This window comes from Xenopus tropicalis, chromosome 7, assembly GCF_000004195.4.
Source record: "Xenopus tropicalis strain Nigerian chromosome 7, UCB_Xtro_10.0, whole genome shotgun sequence".
Lineage (NCBI taxonomy): Eukaryota > Metazoa > Chordata > Amphibia > Anura > Pipidae > Xenopus > Xenopus tropicalis.
Window position 1 is genome coordinate 131,731,998 of NC_030683.2, and position 11,491 is coordinate 131,743,488.

General features: G+C 51.2%; 1 protein-coding gene across 1 annotated transcript; it reads left to right on the forward strand.

Annotated features, from left to right (window-relative positions):
• Positions 1-9,974, forward strand: necap2 (NECAP endocytosis associated 2). Its single transcript, NM_001097295.1, is given in 8 exon segments — positions 1-110; positions 183-283; positions 3,002-3,106; positions 4,304-4,385; positions 4,468-4,576; positions 4,798-4,972; positions 5,224-5,317; positions 6,880-9,974. Coding segments are annotated over 8 exon segments (801 nt in total). The 5' UTR covers positions 1-18; the 3' UTR covers positions 6,923-9,974.
• The last annotated feature ends 1,517 nt before the right edge of the window (positions 9,975-11,491 follow it).

Consider the following 11,491-nt stretch of genomic DNA (forward strand, 5'->3'; position numbering starts at 1 on the left):
AGTCCTGTGAGTACCAACATGGCGGACGCTGAGTACGAGTCGGTGCTGTGCGTCAAGCCGGAAGTGCACGTGTACCGGATTCCGCCTCGTTCCTCCAACCGGGGCTACAGGTAATAATGTCCCCCCCGCGTCCCGCCTCCGCCTGTCTCTTACCCGCCCTCACCCCGTGTCTCTCACCCCAGGGCCGCCGACTGGCAACTGGATCAACCGGCATGGACCGGCCGCTTGCGCATCACCTCCCGGGGCAAAATGGCCTACATCGAGCTGGAGGATCGCACCTCAGGTAATTACCCCCCGCCCTGAGTAGCCCTGTCCCTCGGCTTCCCCAGTCCCGCCTTTGTACCCCCACTCCCCGCTTGTACCCCCAGTCTCCTCTACTGTACCCCCAATCTCCTCTACTGTACCCCCAATCTCCTCTACTGTACCCCCAGTCTCCTCTACTGTACCCCCAGTCTCCTCTACTGTACCCCCAGTCTCCTCTACTGTACCCCCAGTCTCCTCTACTGTACCCCCAGTCTCCTCTACTGTACCCCCAATCTCCTCTACTGTACCCCCAATCTCCTCTACTGTACCCCCAGTCTCCTCTACTGTACCCCCCAGTCTCCTCTACTGTACCCCCAGTCTCCTCTACTGTACCCCCAGTCTCCTCTACTGTACCCCCAGTCTCCTCTACTGTACCCCCAGTCTCCTCTACTGTACCCCCAGTCTCCTCTACTGTACCCCCAGTCTCCTCTACTGTACCCCCAGTCTCCTCTACTGTACCCCCAGTCTCCTCTACTGTACCCCCAGTCTCCTCTACTGTACCCCAGTCTCCTCTACTGTACCCCCAGTCTCCTCTACTGTACCCCCAGTCTCCTCTACTGTACCCCCCCAATCTCTTCCCTGTACCCCCAATCTTTCCCTGTACCCCCAATCTCCTCTACTGTACCCCCAATCTCCTCTACTGTACCCCCAGTCTCCTCTACTGTACCCCCAGTCTCCTCTACTGTACCCCCAGTCTCCTCTACTGTACCCCCAGTCTCCTCTACTTGTACCCCCAGTCTCCTCTACTGTACCCCCCAGTCTCCTCTACTGTACCCCCAGTCTCCTCTACTGTACCCCCAGTCTCCTCTCTGTACCCCCAATCTCTTCCCTGTACCCCCAGTCCTCCTCTACTGTACCCCCAGTTCCTCTACTGTACCCCCAATCTCTTCCCTGTACCCCAATCTCTTCCCTGTACCCCCAGTCTCCTCTACTGTACCCCCAGTCCCGCCTTTGTACCCCAGTCTCTTCTCCTGTACCCCCAGTCTCTTCCCTGTACCCCCAGTCTCTTCCCTGTACCCCCAGTCTCTTCCCTGTACCCCCAGTCTCTTCCCTATACCCCCAGTCTCTTCCCTGTACCCCCAGTCTCTTCCCTGTACCCCCAGTCTCTTCCTGTACCCCCAGTCTCTTCCCTGTACCCCCAGTCTCTTCCCTGTACCCCCAGTCTCTTCCCTGTACCCCCAGTCTCTTCCCTGTACCCCCAGTCTCTTCCCTGTACCCCCAGCCCCCGCTTGTACCCCAGCCCCTTCCCTGTACCCCAATCTCTTCCCTGTACCCCCAGCCCCCGCTTGTACCCCCAGTCTCTTCCCTGTACCCCCAGTCTCTTCCCTGTACCCCCAGTCTCTTCCCTGTACCCCCAGTCTCTTTCCCTGTACCCCCAGTCTCTTCCCTGTACCCCCAGTCTCTTCCCTGTACCCCCAGTCTCTTCCCTGTACCCCAGTCTCTTCCCTGTACCCCCAGTCTCTTCCCTGTACCCCCAGTCTCTTCCCTGTACCCCCAGTCTCTTCCCTGTACCCCCAGTCTCTTCTACTGTACCCCCAGTCTCTTCTACTGTACCCCCAGTCTCTTCTACTGTACCCCCTTTCTCCTCTACTGTACCCCCTTTCTCCTCTACTGTACCCCCAGTCCCGCCTTTGTACCCCCAACCCCTGTTTGTACCCCCAGTCTCCTCTACTGTACCCCCAGTCCCGCCTTTGTACCCCCAACCCCTGTTTGTACCCCCTGTCTCCTCTACTGTACCCCCTTTCTCCTCTACTGTACCCCCTTTCTCCTCTACTGTACCCCCTTTCTCCTCTACTGTACCCCCAGTCCCGCCTTTGTACCCCCAACCCCTGTTTGTACCCCCAGTCTCCTCTACTGTACCCCCAGTCTCCTCTACTGTACCCCCAGTCTCCTCTACTGTACCCCCAGTCTCCTCTACTGTACCCCCTTTCTCCTCTACTGTACCCCCAGTCTCCTCTACTGTACCCCCAGTCCCGCCTTTGTACCCTCAACCCCTGTTTGTACCCCCAGTCTCCTCTTCTGTACCCACAGCCCCTGTCTGTACCCCAATCTCTTTGCCTCTACCCACAGCCCCTGTCTGTACCCCAATCTCTTTGCCTCTACCCACAGCCCCTGTCTGTACCCCAATCTCTTTGCCTCTACCCACAGCCCCTGTCTGTACCCCAATCTCTTTGCCTCTACCCACAGCCCCTGTCTGTACCCCAATCTCTTTGCCTCTACCCACAGCCCCTGTCTGTACCCCAATCTCTTTGCCTCTACCCACAGCCCCTGTCTGTACCCCAATCTCTTTGCCTCTACCCACAGCCCCTGTCTGTACCCCAATCTCTTTGCCTCTACCCACAGCCCCTGTCTGTACCCCAATCTCTTTGCCTCTACCCGCAGCCCCTGTCTACCAGCCAATCTCTTCCCCTGTACTAACAGAACCCTGTCTGCACCCTAATTACTTCCCCTGCACCTCTAAACGTTTTCCTATATCCCCAGTTCCCCCTGTGCCCCACATATATGTTCATTTCTTCCCTCCATTGCCCTGTGCCCTCAGTCCCCCCTCCCCCACAGTCTTGTTACCCCCCCTGCTCCTTCTGCTCCCCAGCCTGCCCCAGTACTGGGACTCTACCTCTATATATTTATTACTGTGTATCTACCCCCCCCCCCCCCATGTGTTTCCCACACTCCCTCTAACTGCCCTCTCTTGCCCCAGGTGAACTATTTGCTCAGTCTCCAGTGGAGCAGTTTCCGGGTATCGCAGTGGAAAGTGTCATTGACTCCAGCAGATACTTTGTCATTTGTATCGAGGATGGAAACGGTGAGTCCAACTCCCAGCAGCCTCCCCTATCCAGTCACTGGCACGGCCATACTGTGTAACTACATATATACAGAGAGGGAATGCTCTGGGCACACAATAAGCTGTACCCCCATACTGTACTGACTAAGGGAAACACTATGGCACCCCCTACCCATATGTATAAATACAAATATACAGAGAGGGAATGTTCTGGGCACACAATAAGCTGTACCCCCATACTGTACTGTCTAAGGGAAACACTATGGCACCCCCTACCCATATGTATAAATACAAATATACAGAGAAGGAATGTTCTGGGCACACAATAAGCTGTACCCCCATACTGTACTGTCTAAGGGAAACACTATGGCACCCCCTACCCATATGTATAAATACAAATATACAGAGAAGGAATGTTCTGGGCACACAATAAGCTGTACCCCCATACTGTACTGTCTAAGGGAAACACTATGGCACCCCCTACCCATATGTATAAATACAAATATACAGAGAAGGAATGTTCTGGGCACACAATAAGCTGTACCCCCATACTGTACTGTCTAAGGGAAACACTATGGCACCCCCTACCCATATGTATAAATACAAATATACAGAGAAGGAATGTTCTGGGCACACAATAAGCTGTACCCCCATACTGTACTGTCTAAGGGAAACACTATGGCACCCCCTACCCATATGTATAAATACAAATATACAGAGAAGGAATGTTCTGGGCACACAATAAGCTGTACCCCCATACTGTACTGTCTAAGGGAAACACTATGGCACCCCCTACCCATATGTATAAATACAAATATACAGAGAGGGAATGTTCTGGGCACACAATAAGCTGTACCCCCATACTGTACTGTCTAAGGGAAACACTATGGCACCCCCTACCCATATGTATAAATACAAATATACAGAGAAGGAATGTTCTGGGCACACAATAAGCTGTACCCCCATACTGTACTGTCTAAGGGAAACACTATGGCACCCCCTACCCATATGTATAAATACAAATATACAGAGAGGGAATGTTCTGGGCACACAATAAGCTGTACCCCATACTGTACTGTCTAAGGGAAACACTATGGCACCTCCTACCCATATGTATAAATACAAATATACAGAGAAGGAATGCTCTGGGCGCATCTGCCTATAGAAATAGAGATAACTGTATATAATCTTGTTGGACCTTATTTCTATTTACCCCAGGGCGCCGCGCGTTTATTGGCGTGGGCTTTGCTGACCGGGGAGACGCGTTTGACTTCAATGTCGCGTTACAGGATCATTTCAAGTGAGTTCCCCCAGTAACTGCCATTAACTCCTTCTTAACTGTGACCCTTTAGCCGCTGACTGTAACCGTCTCTTCCCTGCAGGTGGGTGAAGCAACAGGCGGAATTGGCCAAACAGGCCCAGAACCCCGACCCGGGGCCCAAGCTGGATCTTGGCTTCAAGGAGGGACAGACCATCAAGATCAACATCGCTGTAAGATTTGGATTTAACCCTTCCTTAGCTGGTTTGCACCACAGGGGTGTTAGTTCCTATGGGGAGAGTTCGTACCTACCTAGGAACGGCCATTTCTGCTGGAGTAGCCAGTAATGTGAGGGGAAGCTCCAGCTATGAGAATGGAAGTTGGGGTACCCCTCAGTTATTTCTGGGGGCTTCCCATTAGGTTCTACCGGATTTATCTGTTTTTTGTATTCTAGAACATGAAGAAGAAAGAAGGAACCGTGGGCAGCACCAAGCCACGCCCCCTCAGCGGCACACTCAATCTGCTCCCCCCTCCCCCAGGGGCTAAATTGCCTGCTCCAAGTGCCAGTCCTGCTCAGCCCTTCCCTGCCCAGCCCTGCCCAGCCCAGCCCACCGCTGCTGCCAGCACAGGTATCTAACATCGCCTGCCCCTCTGCCAGTCCTGTATACTACAGCCATGCCCATACATTACCCCTGTTCCAAATGCCAGTCCTGTTCCCAGCTGAGACTGCTATCTGCTATGGCACCTCCTGTCCAACTGCCAGCTTATCTGTCCCATCACCCCAGTAACAGCGCCCTCTGCCCAATGTGCCAATCCAGTGCCAGTCATTGTGACTCCGCCCTCCCAGTTTGTGCCCAGATTAATCCTCCTGTTCCTTTAGCTGCAGATTTGCTGTTGGATCTCGGCGGGTCGTCGTCCTGGGCAGGACCCCCGGCTTCTTCAGACGTGTGGGGGGACTTCACTAAGGCATCTGGGTGAGTTTAAAGGGCAAGTAAAGGTCTTCTTGTGTCACATATGGGTTGGAATGGACATTATAAAGGAATATACAGGTATTGGACCCCTTATCCGAAAACCCATTATCCAGAAAGCTCCGAATTATGGAAAGCCGGTCTCCCATAGACTCAATTTTAATCAAATAATTCAGAATTCTAAAACTGATTTCCTTTTTCTCTGTAATAATAAAACAGTACCTGTACTTGATCCCAACTAAGATATAATTACCCCTTATTGGGGGCAGAACAGCCCTATTGGGTTTATTTCATGGTTAAATGATTCCCTTTTCTCTGTAATAATAAAACAGTACCTGTACTTGATCCCAACTAAGATATAATTACCCCTTATTGGGGGCAGAACAGCCCTATTGGGTTTATTTCATGGTTAAATGATTCCCTTTTCTCTGTAATAATAAAACAGTACCTGTACTTGATCCCAACTAAGATATAATTACCCCTTATTGGGGGCAGAACAGCCCTATTGGGTTTATTTAATGGTTAAATGATTCCATTTTCTCTGTAATAATAAAACAGTACCTGTACTTGATCCCAACTAAGATATAATTACCCCTTATTGGGGCAGAACAGCCCTATTGGGTTTATTTCATGGTTAAATGATTCCCTTTTCTCTGTAATAATAAAACAGTACCTGTACTTGATCCCAACTAAGATATAATTACCCCTTATTGGGGCAGAACAGCCCTATTGGGTTTATTTCATGGTTAAATGATTCCCTTTTCTCTGTAATAATAAAACAGTACCTGTACTTGATCCCAACTAAGATATAATTACCCCTTATTGGGGCAGAACAGCCCTATTGGGTTTATTTAATGGTTAAATGATTCCCTTTTCTCTGTAATAATAAAACAGTACCTGTACTTGATCCCAACTAAGATATAATTACCCCTTATTGGGGGCAGAACAGCCCTATTGGGTTTATTTAATGGTTAAATGATTCCCTTTTCTCTGTAATAATAAAACAGTATCTGTACTTGATCCCAACTAAGATATAATTACCCCTTATTGGGGGCAGAACAGCCCTATTGGGTTTATTTAATGGTTAAATGATTCCCTTTTCTCTGTAATAATAAAACAGTACCTGTACTTGATCCCAACTAAGATATAATTACCCCTTATTGGGGGCAGAACAGCCCTATTGGGTTTATTTAATGGTTAAATGATTCCCTTTTCTCTGTAATAATAAAACAGTACCTGTACTTGATCCCAACTAAGATATAATTACCCCTTATTGGGGGCAGAACAGCCCTATTGGGTTTATTTAATGGTTAAATGATTCCCTTTTCTCTGTAATAATAAAACAGTACTGTACTTGATCCCAACTAAGATATAATTACCCCTTATTGGGGCAGAACAGCCCTATTGGGTTTATTTAATGGTTAAATGATTCCCTTTTCTCTGTAATAATAAAACAGTACCTGTACTTGATCCCAACTAAGATATAAATAATCCTTAATCTGGATAATGGGTCCTATAACTGTAAATGGAATTATTACTCGGCACTAACCCTGCTGCTCTCTCCATAGCGCCCCCAGTGGCCAGCCTAGCACGGGCTGGGTGCAGTTCTAAGAAAGTCTCCATCGGGACGGGCTGAACTCCCCAGCAATTCATGGTGTTTCCGACTCCAGATCCTCGTTACTGGCAGCTGGGGAGCCGTTGCTTCATCTTCCCAGGAGGATCCATCTGGACTACATTTCCCAGCAGCACCCTGCTGTACGGCGCCCTGTTCATTGACACTGTGGGATCAAATGTTGGGCCTGAGATTCCCTCTTCTCCGCAGCTTCCCCCCAGCAGGGCAGGAACATGAATAGATTATCTGTGATCAATAATTGCCTAATTGCACTGTGTGTTTGGAGCCTGAAGGTGGCGCTGCCTCCTCTTGCCCCGTGACAGTAAGTGGTGCTGCAAACAGAACTGGAACCGTGTATTCTCATTTTCTCTTTTCCAACCTATTGGTGAGTTGATCACTAGGTAATAACTGTGGGAAGCGTTATGGCAGCTCCTACCTACCTACTTACCTACCTACCTGCCTGGGGGTGTCCAGCATGAAGGGCCATGTGTGCTGTAGGGACCGTGGTGTATGGGGCAGGGTCATTTTTAGATTAGGCAAAGGATATGGGACACTGATTTTACCCTTATACCTTTCTAGGGACACGCTGGGGTAGCCAGTACCTGCTGCTAGCTAGCCATCTCTAGGGACACGCTGGGGTAGCCAGTACCTGCTGCTAGCTAGCCATCTCTAGGGACACGCTGGGGTAGCCAGTACCTGTTGCCAGCTAGCCATCTCTAGGGACACGCTGGGGTAGCCAGTACCTGCTGCTATCTAGCTGCCATCTCTAGGGACACGCTGGGGTAGCCAGTACCTGCTGCTAGCTAGCCGCCATCTCTAGGGACACGCTGGGGTAGCCAGTACCTGCTGCTAGCTAGCCGCCATCTCTAGGGACACGCTGGGGTAGCCAGTACCTGCTGCTAGCTAGCCATCTCTAGGGACACGCTGGGGTAGCCGGTACCTGCTGCTAGCTAGCCATCTCTAGGGACACGCTGGGGTAGCCAGTACCTGCTGCTAGCTAGCCATCTCTAGGGACACGCTGGGGTAGCCAGTACCTGCTTCCAGCTAGCCATCTCTAGGGACACGCTGGGGTAGCCAGTACCTGCTGCTAGCTAGCCATCTCTAGGGACACGCTGGGGTAGCCAGTACCTGCTGCTAGCTAGCCGCCATCTCTAGGGACACGCTGGGCTAGCCGGTACCTGCTGCTAGCTAGCCATCTCTAGGGACACGCTGGGGTAGCCAGTACCTGCTGCTAGCTAGCCGCCATCTCTAGGGACACGCTGGGGTAGCCAGTACCTGCTGCCAGCTAGCCGCCATCTCTAGGGACACGCTGGGGTAGCCAGTACCTGCTGCTAGCTAGCCATCTCTAGGGACACGCTGGGGTAGCCAGTACCTGCTGCCAGCTAGCCGCCATCTCTAGGGACACGCTGGGGTAGCCAGTACCTGCTGCTAGCTAGCCGCCATCTCTAGGGACACGCTGGGGTAGCCAGTACCTGCTGCCAGCTAGCCGCCATCTCTAGGGACACGCTGGGATAGCCAGTACCTGCTGCTAGCTAGCCGCCATCTCTAGGGACACGCTGGGGTAGCCAGTACCTGCTGCCAGCTAGCCGCCATCTCTAGGGACACGCTGGGGTAGCCAGTACCTGCTGCTAGCTAGCCGCCATCTCTAGGGACACGCTGGGGTAGCCAGTACCTGCTGCCAGCTAGCCGCCATCTCTAGGGACACGCTGGGATAGCCAGTACCTGCTGCTAGCTAGCCGCCATCTCTAGGGACACGCTGGGGTAGCCAGTACCTGCTGCCAGCTAGCCGCCATCTCTAGGGACACGCTGGGGTAGCCGGTACCTGCTGCTAGCTAGCCATCTCTAGGGACACGCTGGGGTAGCCGGTACCTGCTGCTAGCTAGCCATCTCTAGGGACACGCTGGGGTAGCCGGTACCTGCTGCTAGCTAGCCATCTCTAGGGACACGCTGGGGTAGCCAGTACCTGCTGCTAGCTAGCCGCCATCTCGCCTGGGCCACTAGGCACACTTATAGGCCACCGTGCCCGAGCGCACAGATGTTGATATAAGAATGTATTCAGATATTATATCTATATTTAATATAAAGGGCTCCATAGGGAAATGTTATTTCTCCCCATACAGGGGCAGTTCCCCTTTACAAAATCATTGTTATAAATTGTAAAGATGAACTTCCCCTTTAATCTTTTTATTTTTTTTTATTTTATATAAACCAAAAGTGCCTTAAAGTCTTTAAAGGGATTGTTGGCCCAGGCAGCCTGAATCATTTAACCCCTTCCAAACCCGCACTCCAGGTTCTAATGCCTTGGGCAGAGCTGTGGTTCCTGGGCTGCTCTCTTCCCCATGGGCAGCCAGTGGGTGCTGATTGGTCCCAGCTGATCATGGGGTTTTTTATTGTACATGGGGCAGGGGAATTGATCTTTTGCTGCTATAGGGGCTGTTGCTATGTGCATCTGCTGTATAGTACCCTGCCCGGCCCATACAGATCAGTGCGAGGGCGGGGGGGAATATCACCATAACCCATCTGCCTGACCATGGGAAAGAGAGCAGCCCAGGATCTGGGGCAAGATTGGATCACTTGGTTCAGTCAACTTACCCTTTGATTGGGCAGTACCGCAGCAACAAACATTCCATAATCTGTAGGGGAATTAATGGGGGTTCCCACAGACTCGGGGGGTAACTGGGGAGTCCCTTACCCCTCCCCCCCCCTTACCAAAGGATGAAGTTACCAAAAACTCTTTTATTAATATAGTTTTTATTTTGAGCAGCCAATGAGAGAAGAGCGTGAGAGGGGGCCCGAGACCCCCGTTATTATTGGGGGGGGGGGTTACATTCCCAGTGTGATTTTAACAAACCTGACCTTCTGCCTAATGGACTTTACACTGTTACTGGGCTCTTTCTCTGGGGGTACGGGGGGTGGGGCTAATAATCTGGGGGTTCTGCTCTCACTGGATTTTTTATGATTGCTGATTTTGGATTTTTATAACTCTGTCTCTTTGTTATTTACCCCCCCCGGCCTGCGCGGGACTAACCAATAAAGTTTATTATCTGCGAATGGGCGTGTCTCTTACATCACACTCACAGCCTGGGGGCGGGGCCTGAACATATAATATAATGAAGGGAAAAATGCCATCATTATCTCTATATGTAAGGTACCAGCAAGGGGCCTGACACAGGGAATCAGCATTCTCATTGGTCACTTCTCTTGCACTTACAGTCACATTGTTGCTCAGTAGAATTCTCATTGGGGAATTTCCTTGCATCTAGAATTACGACTATAGCAACACTAGGGGGCGCAGTGGGGCAGCGTTATGGTTGGGTTTATATCCTGATGGGAATGCAATAGGGACCATAGATTGTAAGCTCACTGGGGCAGGGGCTGATGGGAATGTCATAGGTACCTTAGATTGTAAGCTCACTGGGGCAGGGACTGATGGGAATGTGATAGGGACATTAGATTGTAAGCTCACTGGGGCAGGGACTGATGGGAATGGGATAGGGACCTTAGATTGTAAGCTCACTGGGGCAGGGGCTGATGGGAATGGGATAGGGACCTTAGATTGTAAGCTCACTGGGGCAGGGACTGATGCGAATGGGATAGGGACCTTAGATTGTAAGCTCACTGGGGCAGGGGCTGATGGGAATGTGATAGGGACCTTAGATTGTAAGCTCACTGGGGCAGGGACTGATGGGAATGGGATAGGGACCTTAGATTGTAAGCTCACTGGGGCAGGGGACTGATGGGAATGGGATAGGGGCCTTAGATTGTAAGCTCACTGGGGCAGGGACTGATGGGAATGTGATAGGGACATTAGATTGTAAGCTCACTGGGGCAGGGACTGATGGGAATGGGATAGGGACCTTAGATTGTAAGCTCACTGGGGCAGGGACTGATGGGAATGGGATAGGGACCTTAGATTGTAAGCTCACTGGGGCAGGGACTGATGGGAATGTCATAGGTACCTTAGATTGTAAGCTCACTGGGGCAGGGACTGATGGGAATGGGATAGGGACCTTAGATTGTAAGCTCACTGGGGCAGGGACTGATGGGAATGTCATAGGTACCTTAGATTGTAAGCTCACTGGGGCAGGGACTGATGGGAATGGGATAGGGACCTTAGATTGTAAGCTCACTGGGGCAGGCACTGATGGGAATGTCATAGGTACCTTAGATTGTAAGCTCACTGGGGCAGGGACTGATGGGAATGGGATAGGGACCTTAGATTGTAAGCTCACTGGGGCAGGGACTGATGGGATAGGGACCTTAGATTGTAAGCTCACTGGGGCAGGGACTGATGGGAATGGGATAGGGACCTTAGATTGTAAGCTCACTGGGGCAGGGGCTGATGGGAATGGGATAGGGACCTTAGATTGTAAGCTCACTGGGGCAGGGACTGATGGGATAGGGACCTTAGATTGTAAGCTCACTGGGGCAGGGACTGATGGGAATGGGATAGGGACCTTAGATTGTAAGCTCACTGGGGCAGGGGCTGATGGGAATGGGATAGGGACCTTAGATTGTAAGCTCACTGGGGCAGGGACTAATGGGATAGGGACCTTAGATTGTAAGCT